This window comes from Plectrocnemia conspersa, unplaced genomic scaffold (genome assembly GCF_051122295.1).
Source record: "Plectrocnemia conspersa isolate PC_06_02 unplaced genomic scaffold, ASM5112229v1 ptg000001l, whole genome shotgun sequence".
Classification (NCBI taxonomy): domain Eukaryota; kingdom Metazoa; phylum Arthropoda; class Insecta; order Trichoptera; family Polycentropodidae; genus Plectrocnemia; species Plectrocnemia conspersa.
In genome coordinates this window covers 4767309-4780101 of record NW_028277165.1, presented here as the reverse complement: position 1 = coordinate 4780101, position 12793 = coordinate 4767309, and the positions used below count along the sequence as shown (strand labels likewise).

At 34.8% G+C, this 12793-nt stretch overlaps 1 protein-coding gene across 1 annotated transcript; it reads left to right on the top strand.

Moving 5' to 3' along the window:
• The first annotated feature begins 522 nt into the window (after positions 1–522).
• Positions 523–11444, top strand: Br140 (bromodomain-containing protein 140). Its single transcript, XM_088205103.1, has 20 exons — positions 523–943; positions 1010–1117; positions 2333–2452; positions 2514–2654; positions 2826–2969; positions 3037–3130; positions 6477–6578; positions 6643–6781; positions 6850–7096; positions 7229–7445; positions 7513–7612; positions 7686–7863; positions 7930–8093; positions 8157–8358; positions 8425–8587; positions 8654–8809; positions 9657–9833; positions 9930–10038; positions 10102–10614; positions 10686–11444. The coding sequence occupies exons 1-20, from the start codon at positions 614–616 to the stop codon at positions 11026–11028; spliced, it is 3747 nt and encodes a 1248-aa protein (XP_088061229.1). The 5' UTR covers positions 523–613; the 3' UTR covers positions 11029–11444.
• The last annotated feature ends 1349 nt before the right edge of the window (positions 11445–12793 follow it).

Sequence of the window (12793 nt, the reverse complement as noted above, 5' to 3'; positions counted from 1 at the left end):
AAGTGCTCCTTGGTGAATAATGCAATGATAAACCAATATCTCGTGATTCATTTTTTCTTTCAAAATGGCAACAAACCCTTTTCTGACGCCGGTCATACTTTTGGCCGGCTTTTCTGTAGCCGTCAAATACACAGATTGACAGCTGTCATACTACTACGCTGCGCTGCGCCCCTACCGGACGAAACAGGTACTACGTCAACGCTCACGCACACATTCAACGTTGTATGGAAAGGACACTTGACCAGAATTAGCGCCCGAGCCCGTGGATATTTGTGCCAGAGCCGCACTCAAGGAGCCAAAGAGCCGCATGCGGCTCCGGAGCCGCACTTTGCCGACCCCTGGCCTAGATAAAAGTTTTAACCTTAAATGCAAATTTATGTTAAAATTGTTAATTGTAATATAATAAAAGTGAAAAAAATATCAATAGTATTTTTGAGTAACCCAAAAATGAAAAAATCCAACCGAAAAAGCTAAGTGACAGCTTTGGTCCACACGGCGGTCATGGCCGCGATTCGAACTGTCAGATCCGTTCGAAAGCGACGGAGTTGTGTACGACCGCGGTCCGTTATGTGTAAATAGAGCGCGAAGTGTCGCTAAATCGAGGCACAGCGCGATGGGGGTAGACTTCGACGTGCTGGAGTTCTGCAAGAAGCTGCGCCAGGACCGACCGCCGCCTTACCAATGTCCGCTGGAACGGTGCGATCGCGTTTACAAGTCGCTGTGCGGTCTGCAGTACCATCTGGTGAGGGTTGACCACGGGGCGCTCGGCCCCGATGCGCCTGCGCCCCCTGCGCCGACGCCCTCGTCTTCGCGCAAGAAGGGCAGATCGCGCCCGCCCAACTCCACAGCAGACATAGCTCTCAAGACGCCACCGAGAGAGGCTCTGACCTTTGCTGAAGCCCAAAAAGTTGTGCAATTCGAAATCGACGGGAAGATCAGCAGAGTATGCGTATTTTGTATCTAGAAATCTATTAAATTTCAAATTATATTATTGATTTGTATGTTTTAGGTTACGATTGACCAAGTATTGCCTGTGATGTCGTTGGACGACTGGACCAAAAAAAACTCGGAGCTTGAAAAGCCTATGGTTTTCGTCGATCCGATCCCTGAACCGCACGTATGTCTATTGCGCAAATATTTTTACTTTCTGTTTTTAAAATAAAAATTATATTGGAGCGACTCCCAACCTATTTTAAACACAAAATCCACAACAATAATAAAAAATCTTAAGTAAATGTATCTCTATATATGATCAAAATAAGTTATTTCAATTTTTAAATATCTAAATTACCTAATATAATTTTATTTGGTTAAATAAAATATGTTTGTCTACTTTTTTCTTTATGATTTGTTTTAACGGAGTTATGATCAATGTACCCTCCAAGATGCGATCTTGGGTCAGCACAACTATCCAAAATTTTACTATTTCGATATTTTTTTAAAATACAAAAATCGTTTCCAGAAGAAGACATAGCAGATAGGAATATTTTAGAACTTCATGTCATGTAAAACAATTTAAATATGGAGCTCGGAAAAACCTACTGTGTTATATATGAGTATCTAATTGGAAATAATACTTCAAACAAAATGGGAAAGTTTCAGATTTCAAGTTTTTAGTTAATGAAAAACATAAAACTGGTTGTATATAAACATTACACGACATAATTATGTATTATTTTATTAATTTACTTAGCTTAATAGCTAATTTTTACATCAAACAAATTTGCAAAAGATCGTTGTGCAAACGTAAATTTGTAAAAACAAATTTATTTGTTAAAAATATGCTTAATACACAGTTGTTATTAATTTCTCTATAATTATGTCAATACGTGCTTAATTAACTTATGTGAAATAAAAACACATTTAGTTTTTAACATAAAACGTTTATATGAATGTAAAATCTAAAATTTTTTTTATGCTAATATTAACCAATTTTTAGTTTTTGTGTATATTTACACTATTTTATTATATCTTAAACCATTATATTCTTTATATACATCTAATAATATGAATAATAATAATAACAACTGTCTTCTATAAATATTTTTTATGAATAAATAATATCATCATCTAATATCAGTATCATTAAAAATATTTGATATCATTAAAGATAATATCTATAACAAATTATAGTTTGTTTATATGTAACCCTCTTGTCTTATAGGAAACATTGGTTACGATTTAATAATCCTTATTTTGACATACGATGGCATATCAGGTTTAATAATGAATATTTTTAGCTTAGATTATAACATTTTAAATTATAATATATTATTATTTAATTTCAAAGCTGTGTTTACTATATAATTTACTATTTCTATTATTTTTTCAGATAAAGTTACCAGAAGCTAGCTTTAAAATTTTAGATGATTATAATATATCTGATGCACCAACAAGACCGAATGCATACATCAGATTCATTGAGAAATCTGCAGAAGAATTAGACGGAGAAGTGAGTTAATGTTAAATATTATTTGTGAATTAATTATGTAACTTTTATTAACATTTTTTAGGTCGAGTATGACGTTGACGAAGAAGACACCGCTTGGTTAGGTATCATAAATGAAAGACGACAAAAACAAAACTTACCCAATGTTTCTATAGACACTCTCGAACTTCTAATGGACCGACTGGAAAAGGAATCATATTTTCAAGTCAGCATCTTCATTAGTAAAATTAGTGTAATTATGTAGAAGGCTAATACAAATATTATTAGGTTTTTTAGTAGATATTATATATTATAAAAATGACGGCTTTCTCTATAATTACTCTAATATATTTTGTGTCAGCAATATCGTTATAATTATGACTTTTTTTATATATAGGCTACTCAATCAGGACAAGCAAGTGGAACTGTCGTTGACGAAGATGCTGTTTGTTGTATTTGCATGGACGGAGAATGTCAGAATACTAACGTTATACTCTTTTGTGATATGTGCAACCTTGCGGTTCATCAAGACTGCTATGGAGTATGTACTTTAAATGAATTTTTATATTTGATTATGAGCCATTTAATTATTTTAATTTTATTATTAGGTACCTTATATACCGGAAGGACAATGGCTATGCAGACGATGCTTACAATCGCCGTCTCGTTTAGTTGATTGTGTATTATGTCCGAATACTGGAGGTGAGTAATCTAAATTTATATAATATATGAAGAATTGTCACTCTTCCTTCGACGTAATGGAATGAGTCAGCTCTTTCTATCCTAAAAGGCTTTAGAAAGTTTTTATTTTCAAAATATAAAATTATTTTGAGCTCCTATTTTATATAATTCAGTTGCAGATTCATTAGAAACATTATTTAATTTTATCTAATGTTTATATCTGCTCTCGAGGAATTTCGTTCATTAAGAGCATGCGTTAAGTGTTTGATAATTTCCTGTCATCGCAATCATTACAAAAGTTGCCAAAAACAAGTAATTAATGATCTCAAAGCGTTCTGGAAATTCATTAACACTAAACGTGCTACTCAGTCGACATCGAAAGTGATGAAACTCGACGATAAAACATTGGACGGTTCACAAAATATTGCTGATGGTTTTGCGCAATATTTTCGTTCTGTTTTCGAGGAATCTTTTTCGCCTTCTGCTCAGTTGCTTCCTTCTTCATGTTCTTGGTCTTCAGTACTGATCATCAAAGAAACTGAGCACTCAGATCTTAAATACGGATTTAATAAATTAAAGACAGGCGTTCTTCTGGACCTGATTTAATTCCCGATTTTATTTTGAAGGGTTGCGAAGTCAGTCTCCCTGCTCCTTTAAAATGTATTTATGATCTGATTCTCAAGACATCATTTCCTGATCTATGGAAATGCACAAAAGTCACCCCTATTCATAAAAAGGGTGACAAATTATATATAAAGAATTACAGACCAGTCGCAGTGTTGTCAGTTCCTGCTAAATTATTTGAAATAATTATTCATAAATATCTCTATAATCACTTTCGGCAACAGCACGGGCTTCGTCCTGCCCGTTCCACTGTTACTATCCTTCTGTCGTTCACCAAAACGGTGACAACTTCTCTCGATGCGGGAATTCAAGTAGACGTCGTGTATACAGATTTTGAGAAAGCCTTTGACAAAGTTTGTCATAGGTAATTATTAAAAAAATTGTCGAACCTCGATTGCTCGGATAATTTAACTCGGTTATTCTCAAATTATTTAAGCAATCGTAGACAGTTTGTAACCTATGGTGGCCGTTTGTCGAAAGAATATTTTACCCCTTCGGGAGTTCCTCAAGGATCCAATCTGGGCCCTCTGCTTTTTGTGTTATTTATTAATGACATAAATACAGCAATTACAAATTCAAGTTTTCTTCTGTACGCAGATGATTTAAAATGATATAAATGCATTAGATCTGTTGTGGACTCCTTCTCTCTACAAAGTGATTTAGACTCTCTATGGAGATGGGCTTCCGTTAACCGTCTGTCCTTTAGTGTCGGAAAGTGCCATTTTCTTGATCCCATTTCTACCATCTCGGTGGTAACATTTTGACTAGAGAAACTTCCACTAAAGATCTCGGAATCACTTTCGAGAGCAAATAGAGGTTCTCTCTACACATACACGACGTCTGTGATAAATCTTCCAAGATGCTCAGCTTTGTTATGAGGTATGCCTTTCACTTTGACGATCCGTCAGTTATTCGCATTCTCTATGACACCTTAGTTCGTAGCATTCTTGAATCGGGATCTATAATTTGGAATCCCCGAATAGCCAAATATTCCCTTTTAGTGGAAAAAATTCAAAAAAGGTATTTAAGATACCTTTACATAAGGACATTTGGTTATTATCCGTACATATATCCCAGCGCCTTTCTTTTAAGAGCGTTGGGATACGATTCGCTGAGCTCTCGCAGAAAGTTGTATGTCGCTAAGCATTTTTTCAAATTACTAAAAGGTGCTGTCGACAATCCAGCTATTCTCGAGAAATTCCAGTTTTGGGTTCCGGAACATTTTCGAGAATCACAATCGCGACCTCTTTTGATGGCCGTTAGGGCTAGGACGTCCGCACTTGCCGACTCGCCTATAGCTGTGACCATCCGGCTCCTTAATACGCTGGCATTACATATTGACCTGTTTAATGTTAACTACGAGGAGCTGATCCAGCTTGTATCATTTAATTTAGATATTTTATAATTTTTTGTTATGTTTATTATTTTTAAGTATTGTTCTATTTATGTAAATATACGTTTTTTTTTTGTTTTATAAATTTAGAATTTGTTTTCGACCATCGTTGCGCATTGGGGTAACCTGTTAGGCCACGATGGTCTTAATTTAATCTAAAAAATAAAAAATAAAAATAAATAAGTATAAAAATATATAAAGCTTATCAAGGAAAATCATGACATTTGGCTGATCAGATTTAAGAGCTAAATCATGATCATCTGAATCTAATTTATTTTGAAAAGTCCAGACAACTTAGAAAGAGTGCGATTTAACAGGGAAATATTTTAAAAGATATGTACACTTAAATAAATACTTAAATTTCTGAAAAACATAATTTTATTCGAATTTATATTCAATAACTTACTATTTGTTGTACAAAATTTTTGGAACATATAAATATGAGTCATTTCATCGTTTGTTTTGTGTGGAATTGCATGTAAATTAAATCACCAGAATTATGATCAGCTGCGATTGATAGAACATTTTAAATACATAACTTTATCGAATTAATTATGTATACAATAACTAGTTTGGAACGAATTTGATATACATACATAAAGATCGGATCCATATTGACGTTTGTTTTGTGCAGATTTGCATACAAATTAAGTAACTATAAATAAATTAACTGCGATCGAATTATTGAACTGATTGAAATATAATCTTTGCATCTTGAAACAACAAATACAAATAACTTAACCACAAAAATTTACAACGCACAACTGTTTTTGAGATGAGTGTTATTTTGTTTCTTTAAACGCACAAATTCTGCGAATTCGGTCATAATACACACCACCACAAACATTTTATCCACAAATTTTTTAAAATAACATTTTTTTTTATTGAGGAGCGTCTCATTGTCTCGCATAAATGACCATTGATTTTAGAGTGGCACTAGTCACTCGGGTACATTGAGAGAGAAAACGACTACCTGTGTTTCTCAAGTATACAAATTGTTTTATTCTAAGATTTTTTTAAATTTCATTTGAGATAGTATAAACGAATATTCGTATAGTTCAAAATCGGTCAAATAATCGAATATTCAATTGAGCTACTCGAACCCCTGGCAAAGTAATTGGTAATTGCTATCATCTACAGAGAACAATTCGGAATGCTTAATTTATCACGACTCATACTAGAAATGCTATCAAAATATCGAGTTATTTAAATACAGTATGCAAAAAAATCTGCACTTCATCTCGACACCTTGCAGACTGACTTAATATTGCTAATAAACTGTTCATGGAAATATATATTGTATCCCACTTTACTTTTTAATTTGCTTTATAATTGGTTTGTCTTTTATAGGCGCATTTAAGCAGACCGATCGAGGGAATTGGGCTCACGTAGTATGTGCATTATGGATCCCTGAAGTCAGATTTGCCAACACAGTATTCTTAGAACCTATAGGTATGTATCTTAAACGTATATATATACAATAAAATATATTATTTAAATTAATTGTATCGCTTAGATTCAATCGAAACTATCCCGACGGCTCGCTGGAAGCTCATTTGTTACATTTGCAAGCAAAGGGGAGTTGGCGCTTGCATTCAATGTCACCGTGCCAACTGCTATGCAGCATTTCACGTCACCTGCGCTCAACAGGCTGGGTAAATAGTTTAATACTGTGAATTAGATAATTAAATGCAGCGTTTAAATATTGTTGTCTTTGATGCAGTCTTCACATGCGTATGGACGCCGTCAACGGTTCCGGAAGAGGAGGCTCTCTGGATCCCTCTCAAGCGATCCACGTTGCCAAAATAGCTTATTGCGATGCCCACACCCCTCCAGGAGCCAAGCAGGAAATTAAGGAAGACGAAAAATCTGGATCTGAGAAAAACGCTGTCGTGAGCACGTCCCATAAGAGACAATCGTTCATGAACAAAGTGCAGGCTAGGACTGAGTGCAGAGAAAAGATGAAACAAGTAATTGATATATTTCTTAACACTTAACCAACGTTATGTTCGCTTACTCTACCTTTTTATAGTCCACTTAGATCGCTAGTGTTTCATTCTATATTTTTCTAGTATTTTTTTATATGAATTATTTACGTTTAGGCTCGTAGACTGCTCGCCAAAAAAAGAAGCTCTGTACCAGTTGTATTGATACCTACCATTCCTCCGGAGAGAGTTCAAGAAATAGCTTCTTTAGTGCAGATTGCTGGTAGAGCTCATTTCGTTCAGAGATTGATCGCTTATTGGACTTTAAAGCGGCAATATAGGAACGGAGTGCCATTATTGCGGCGTCTGCAAAGTCTCAATCATCATGCAGCTGGTATAAACATTAAAGATCTATCTAATACATGTTCAAATCTTCATATTATTAATTAATAATATTTTAGGTGCTAGTAGGAGTGTTCAAGAAGGAGCTGTAAATACTAGGGAGTTGTACAATCAATTGAAATACTGGCAAAGGATTCGTCAAGATCTGGAACGAGCAAGGTTTGCATTACCACATTATTTTTGTATCAAATTTAAATTTAATAAATAATAATAAAAATATTTTTTTACATAGATTACTATGTGAACTAGTGAGGAAAAGAGAAAGAGTTAAAGCAGAGTACACGAGAGTGAAAGAACGGTGGTTGTTTCATCAGTTAAAACCAATGGAAGCGATTCTCAGAAAAGTGTTGAATCTCCTAATTACGAAGGATACTTCAGATATATTTTCAGAGCCGGTTGACCCGACTGAGGTAATTTAGTTTTTAAATTAAAATATATAAGGGGTTCTAACATATATGTTTTTAATGCCGTTTCAGGTGCCTGATTATAGTTCAGTTGTAACACATCCGATGGATCTGAGTACTATGATGAGAAAACTCGATCAAGGAATCTATATAAATCTCGATATGTTGGAGAGTGATTTTAATCTTATGATCGATAATTGTTTAGCGTATAATAGCAAGGATACGGTGTTTTATAAGTATGTCTTATCGTTATATATATGATTGATAAATTGATGTTAATCTATCGTTTTGTTTATTAGAGCTGGAGTTAAAATGATGGAGCAGGGCAGAAGCTTATTGGCTCAAGCTCGGAAGGATATGGTCGAAGCTGGATTCATAGATCCGAGTAATACGAGCTCTGGCCAAGATAGACCGAAAGGCTTAAAGAAACTTAGAGATAAAACTCCGCTTTCGAGTCCCAGTAAACATTACAAGATATTCGATAAGAGCGATCATTCACAGGTATAGCTAATCTTTATTGAATAATTACTTTATTTTTATATAACTATATAAATGATCATTGATCAGGATGAAAAGGTGGAAGAGGATGATGATGACCTACCGCCTTTATCTAAGATCCAAAAAAAGAGTCCCGAACCGGTCGTTGTGAAAAAAAATAAAAGGGGGCGACCTCCGCGTAAGAAGATAGAAAGACGGGGACTTGTCGGTAGAAAACCTAAACCAAAGCCAGGTGATTGAACGTTTTGTATTGATTTCGTTTAATAAATGATAATTTTAATGTATTTTTTACCAACAGTGGTCAGCGAGCATAGTAATTCTGACCAAGGCGACGAAGATGAAGAGATGCTGTCTCAAACACCTACTAAAACACCAATATCTAATACTGATCTCAATAGAACTCCAAATAAGCTTACTCCAACTCATTCCACACCTGGAGAACCGAGTCCGACTGGTAAGGATTTATCTATCAAGATCCTCTATAAGTTTTCACTGTAGTCATTTTGTAGAGAATCTCGATAAAATTGTTGTTACTAAACATTTTTTTTTTATTTGTTTTTAAAGTTAAACGAGCGACCAGTTGTAGTAGTTTTTTAAGAGTTGCCTTCTTTTACCGATAACTTACATTGTTGCCCAATCACAGTTTCTCCCATAGAACCAGGGTTGGCATGAACTTTTGCAGGGCTTAAAAACTTATATCATGCTATTATACATCACGTGTTAATGTAAATGATTCACTTCTCATCTTCAGTAATATTTCGACTCAAAAATAAATGTTTCTGTTCTAGAATCATAAATTATTGGCATATTGAGATTTGCTGCGTGAGTTTTTCCTCGGACAATTTATGAGATACTCATTCTGCAAATTAATACCTTTTCTAATTTTTAAATGTCTGTACTGATGTAGACGATACATTTAACTTTTGTGCTAGCTTCTGTATCGTTAATCTCGGACCTGCTTTGATGACAGCCCTAATATCCTCACTAACAACTAAGGACTATCCGCATTTATGTAGATATTTATTGTCAAAATTTTTAGAACCATATTTACTACTTGCTAAATTTAATTGCATCCCTGGTCATTGCATTACATGTTTTTTTAACTGCTACTGTCGCATTATGATCAAGTTGAAACTCATTAAAACTAAAAACCATTGTCGGCAACCCACGGCTCATTGTAGCACTTATATCTTTGTAATTGTTAATCAATTATATTTATTAGGATTACTCAATCTTAAGGTATTTAAGCGCACTTCTTGATTTGGATGATGTGTAATTATTGTAACAAAAAATGTTCACAGGTGTCAACAGGCGCACTGCTGTTCTTTTCACGCGTAAAGGTCAATCAGCTTTCGGTAACATCCGTACTCCAAAACGACCCGAATTATCGGCCTTATCGCAATCTCCATCGCCATCTACAATCCCGAGCTCATCTCATACACATATTCTTACGAATGGTACTGAACCCACTCTCGATTGTTAGTATTTTTATGTTTTATTATTTTTTTATACATGTCTTTATTTAATTATATACAATCGATAAAATGTAACTCGGTTTTAAATATCGATTTCAGCATTAGCTGCGTCAGTTTCTAACGAGACGCCTGCAGAACCGATCGTAAAGAAAAAAGGACGAGGCCGTCCGAGAAAGCATAAGCTCAATCCAGCTGATGGCAAATCAAAGTTAGTGTTTTATATATTTATGTAATATATTAATTAGTTCTATAATTAATGTGTTTGTTGTAGAAACGATGGAGATAAACTACAAAATATGTCTTCACAGACACCAGTACCTGCGTCTTTCCTACAATACCGTGGTCCTAGAGACGAAGTCGGTTCAGGCGTCGATAGCGATAGTGCACATTCTAGTGGTAGTTATTCGTCAAGTTGCAGTTCTTGCACTCACTTTGACGACGGGCTCTCGTCTTGTTCGGATTCGTGCAGTTTGACTTCTGGTTCCGATAGATCTAGCTTCTTCAACGAAACCATGGACTCGACCACGAATCAAACGATGAGCGACACCGAAAACAACGTTACTAGAATGTCCGGTAAACTATCGAGCAGCGATAAAAAGCTCATCGCTCCATCTCACTGGTCTTCCGATCAATCCGAATCAAACAGTCAATTGTCGCACATCAAGAACAAGAAAAAAAGTAAACTACAGCAGAAATCATCATCAAAATCGCACAAAGATATGGATATAGAACACATGGATACTAACAATTTAGCACCATTACAACTCGTATGGGCAAAGTGCAGGTAATTTCTATTAAATCTAATTTATGATGTATCTATAATGGTTTTGTGTTTATTTTTGTCGATTTTGACAGAGGGTATCCGTGGTATCCGGCTTTGATAATCGATCCTAAAATACCCAAAGGATTCATGCACAACGGCGTTCCATTACCCGTTCCGCCTCAAGACGTTCTCGCTCTAAAAAAGAACCACCCGAATGAACCGATATTATATTTGGTGTTATTCTTCGATGCCAAGAGAACTTGGCAGTGGCTGCCGCCTAACAAATTAGAGCCGTTGGGTATCAAGAAAGCCATAGATCAAGCCAAGTTGATCGAATCTCGTAAGCCGACGGACAGAAAAGCCGTGAAGAAGGCGTATCAAGATGCCATGCAGTACAATAAGCAAGTGGACGGCGAGCCGTTTAGTAACAAATGATTGTTTAGCGTGGAGTCTTGGCTCCACGACTCGGCGCTGTCGAGACTACGCTCGTGTAGAAACTGAATCATTCACAATTTTTTTATACTATTTATGAGTGCATGTTATATATTTAAGCATATCGGTAATAATATTTAAATATAGTTTTTAAAGGGTATCTGTGTAAATAAGATGGTCTTAGACATGTTTTGTAAAGATGTTATTCTTCTACAGGGTGGTAAAATTTAACGTATTTGAAATGTTACGTCGTTGGCCCTTTTGGTTGTTTGCTCTTTATGAATAACGTTTTTTTTATATTTATAAATTATTTAGTGTGCTATTATAAGTATTGCGGTAGATGTGTATGATTGTGTATTTTACACAATTTGTTTTGTTGAGATTAACTATTTCCTAATTATTAAAGTTTTTTAATATAATATGTTTCTATTTTTTTAAATAATTACTAAAACATACTTCATTTTATTTATTAAAATATAATAATATAAGATCATTGTGTGTCACATAAGAGAGATAGCTGATTTATGACACCAGTTCGCGAAAGCTAAGAAACTAAATCATATCCATAAAAGATGATAGAAACTTCTTAAATAGATTCTCTTCTATATCTGGTTTACCTAAGAATATATTGCTTGTAGAAAAATATCAAGATCTGCGCATGACTCATAATTATGGAAGGCTTAATAATTTAGATATAATCCTAATGTACTAGTTGCAGTACAATCAATTGACAAAATGTATTTATTTATTTATATACATAAACCGAACATAACAGCTTTACGCCAATGCCGCACAAAAAAATATTTACAATAACAACATTAAATGCTAACTGCGAGTACCTGGATGAGAATAAATCAATACGTTTCGACAGATGGTTAAAAGGTCGAATAGCTGTGCTTATTGGGGAGTTGTCATATACTCTTATTATTTCGGCTGCAGTCGCGATCGTGATAGCTGAAGTTGAAAACGGAGGTGGAGCAATTCGTTGGCACACAGCTAGCTTTACAACGTATACAAGGGTGTTGCAACTATGGATCGCTTATGAGCCGATGGGTAAAGGCCTATGTTCGACCATAAAGAGCGGGTGGAAACATACGATACTGCAAACCAGGGTTGGCTCTGAGCATACACAACCAATTCAATCGCGTAAGGCCCGCATTCAATGTAATAATAATAATAATAGTTAATAAAAACAGATTTTGCTATTATTTGTATCACAAACTGTGAAATTACTATTATTTGTATCACAAAATTCATATAGCATTTTATCATTTTCTTAAAATGCGAATTCTGGAGTCGGTTTTTCCGCCTCAGAATTTCTATATTATTGTATAATTCTTATACCAAGACAGAGCCAGCTTCACGCTGCACCAAAACTTCATCGTCCATTTTGTGGTGCTCTTGGAACTCTTTATGTAAAAAAACAAGGGCCATAGCAACTTGAATGTGTCGTTTCTATGAAACATTCCTTAGCATTTAAAATCAATTGTTTTTTTTATATAATATTAGATAAAGTAAGGTGACCAGACATCTTCCTTTGAGGAAGATTGCCCACCTCAATTTTTTTCCCCTTCCATTACATTTTTTTCCGAAATACTTTTTTTTTTAACTCCCGCAGCAATTTATCCTTCTTCTCGAGCAAAATTTTTCGTGATAACATTTTTTTAGCTCCCGCAGCAATTTATCCTCCTCGAACAAAAATTTCCAAAATGGTCTCTTAATTTTAGTGTCTTTCTTAAATTTTTCAAAATGTAGTTACCTTAAAATC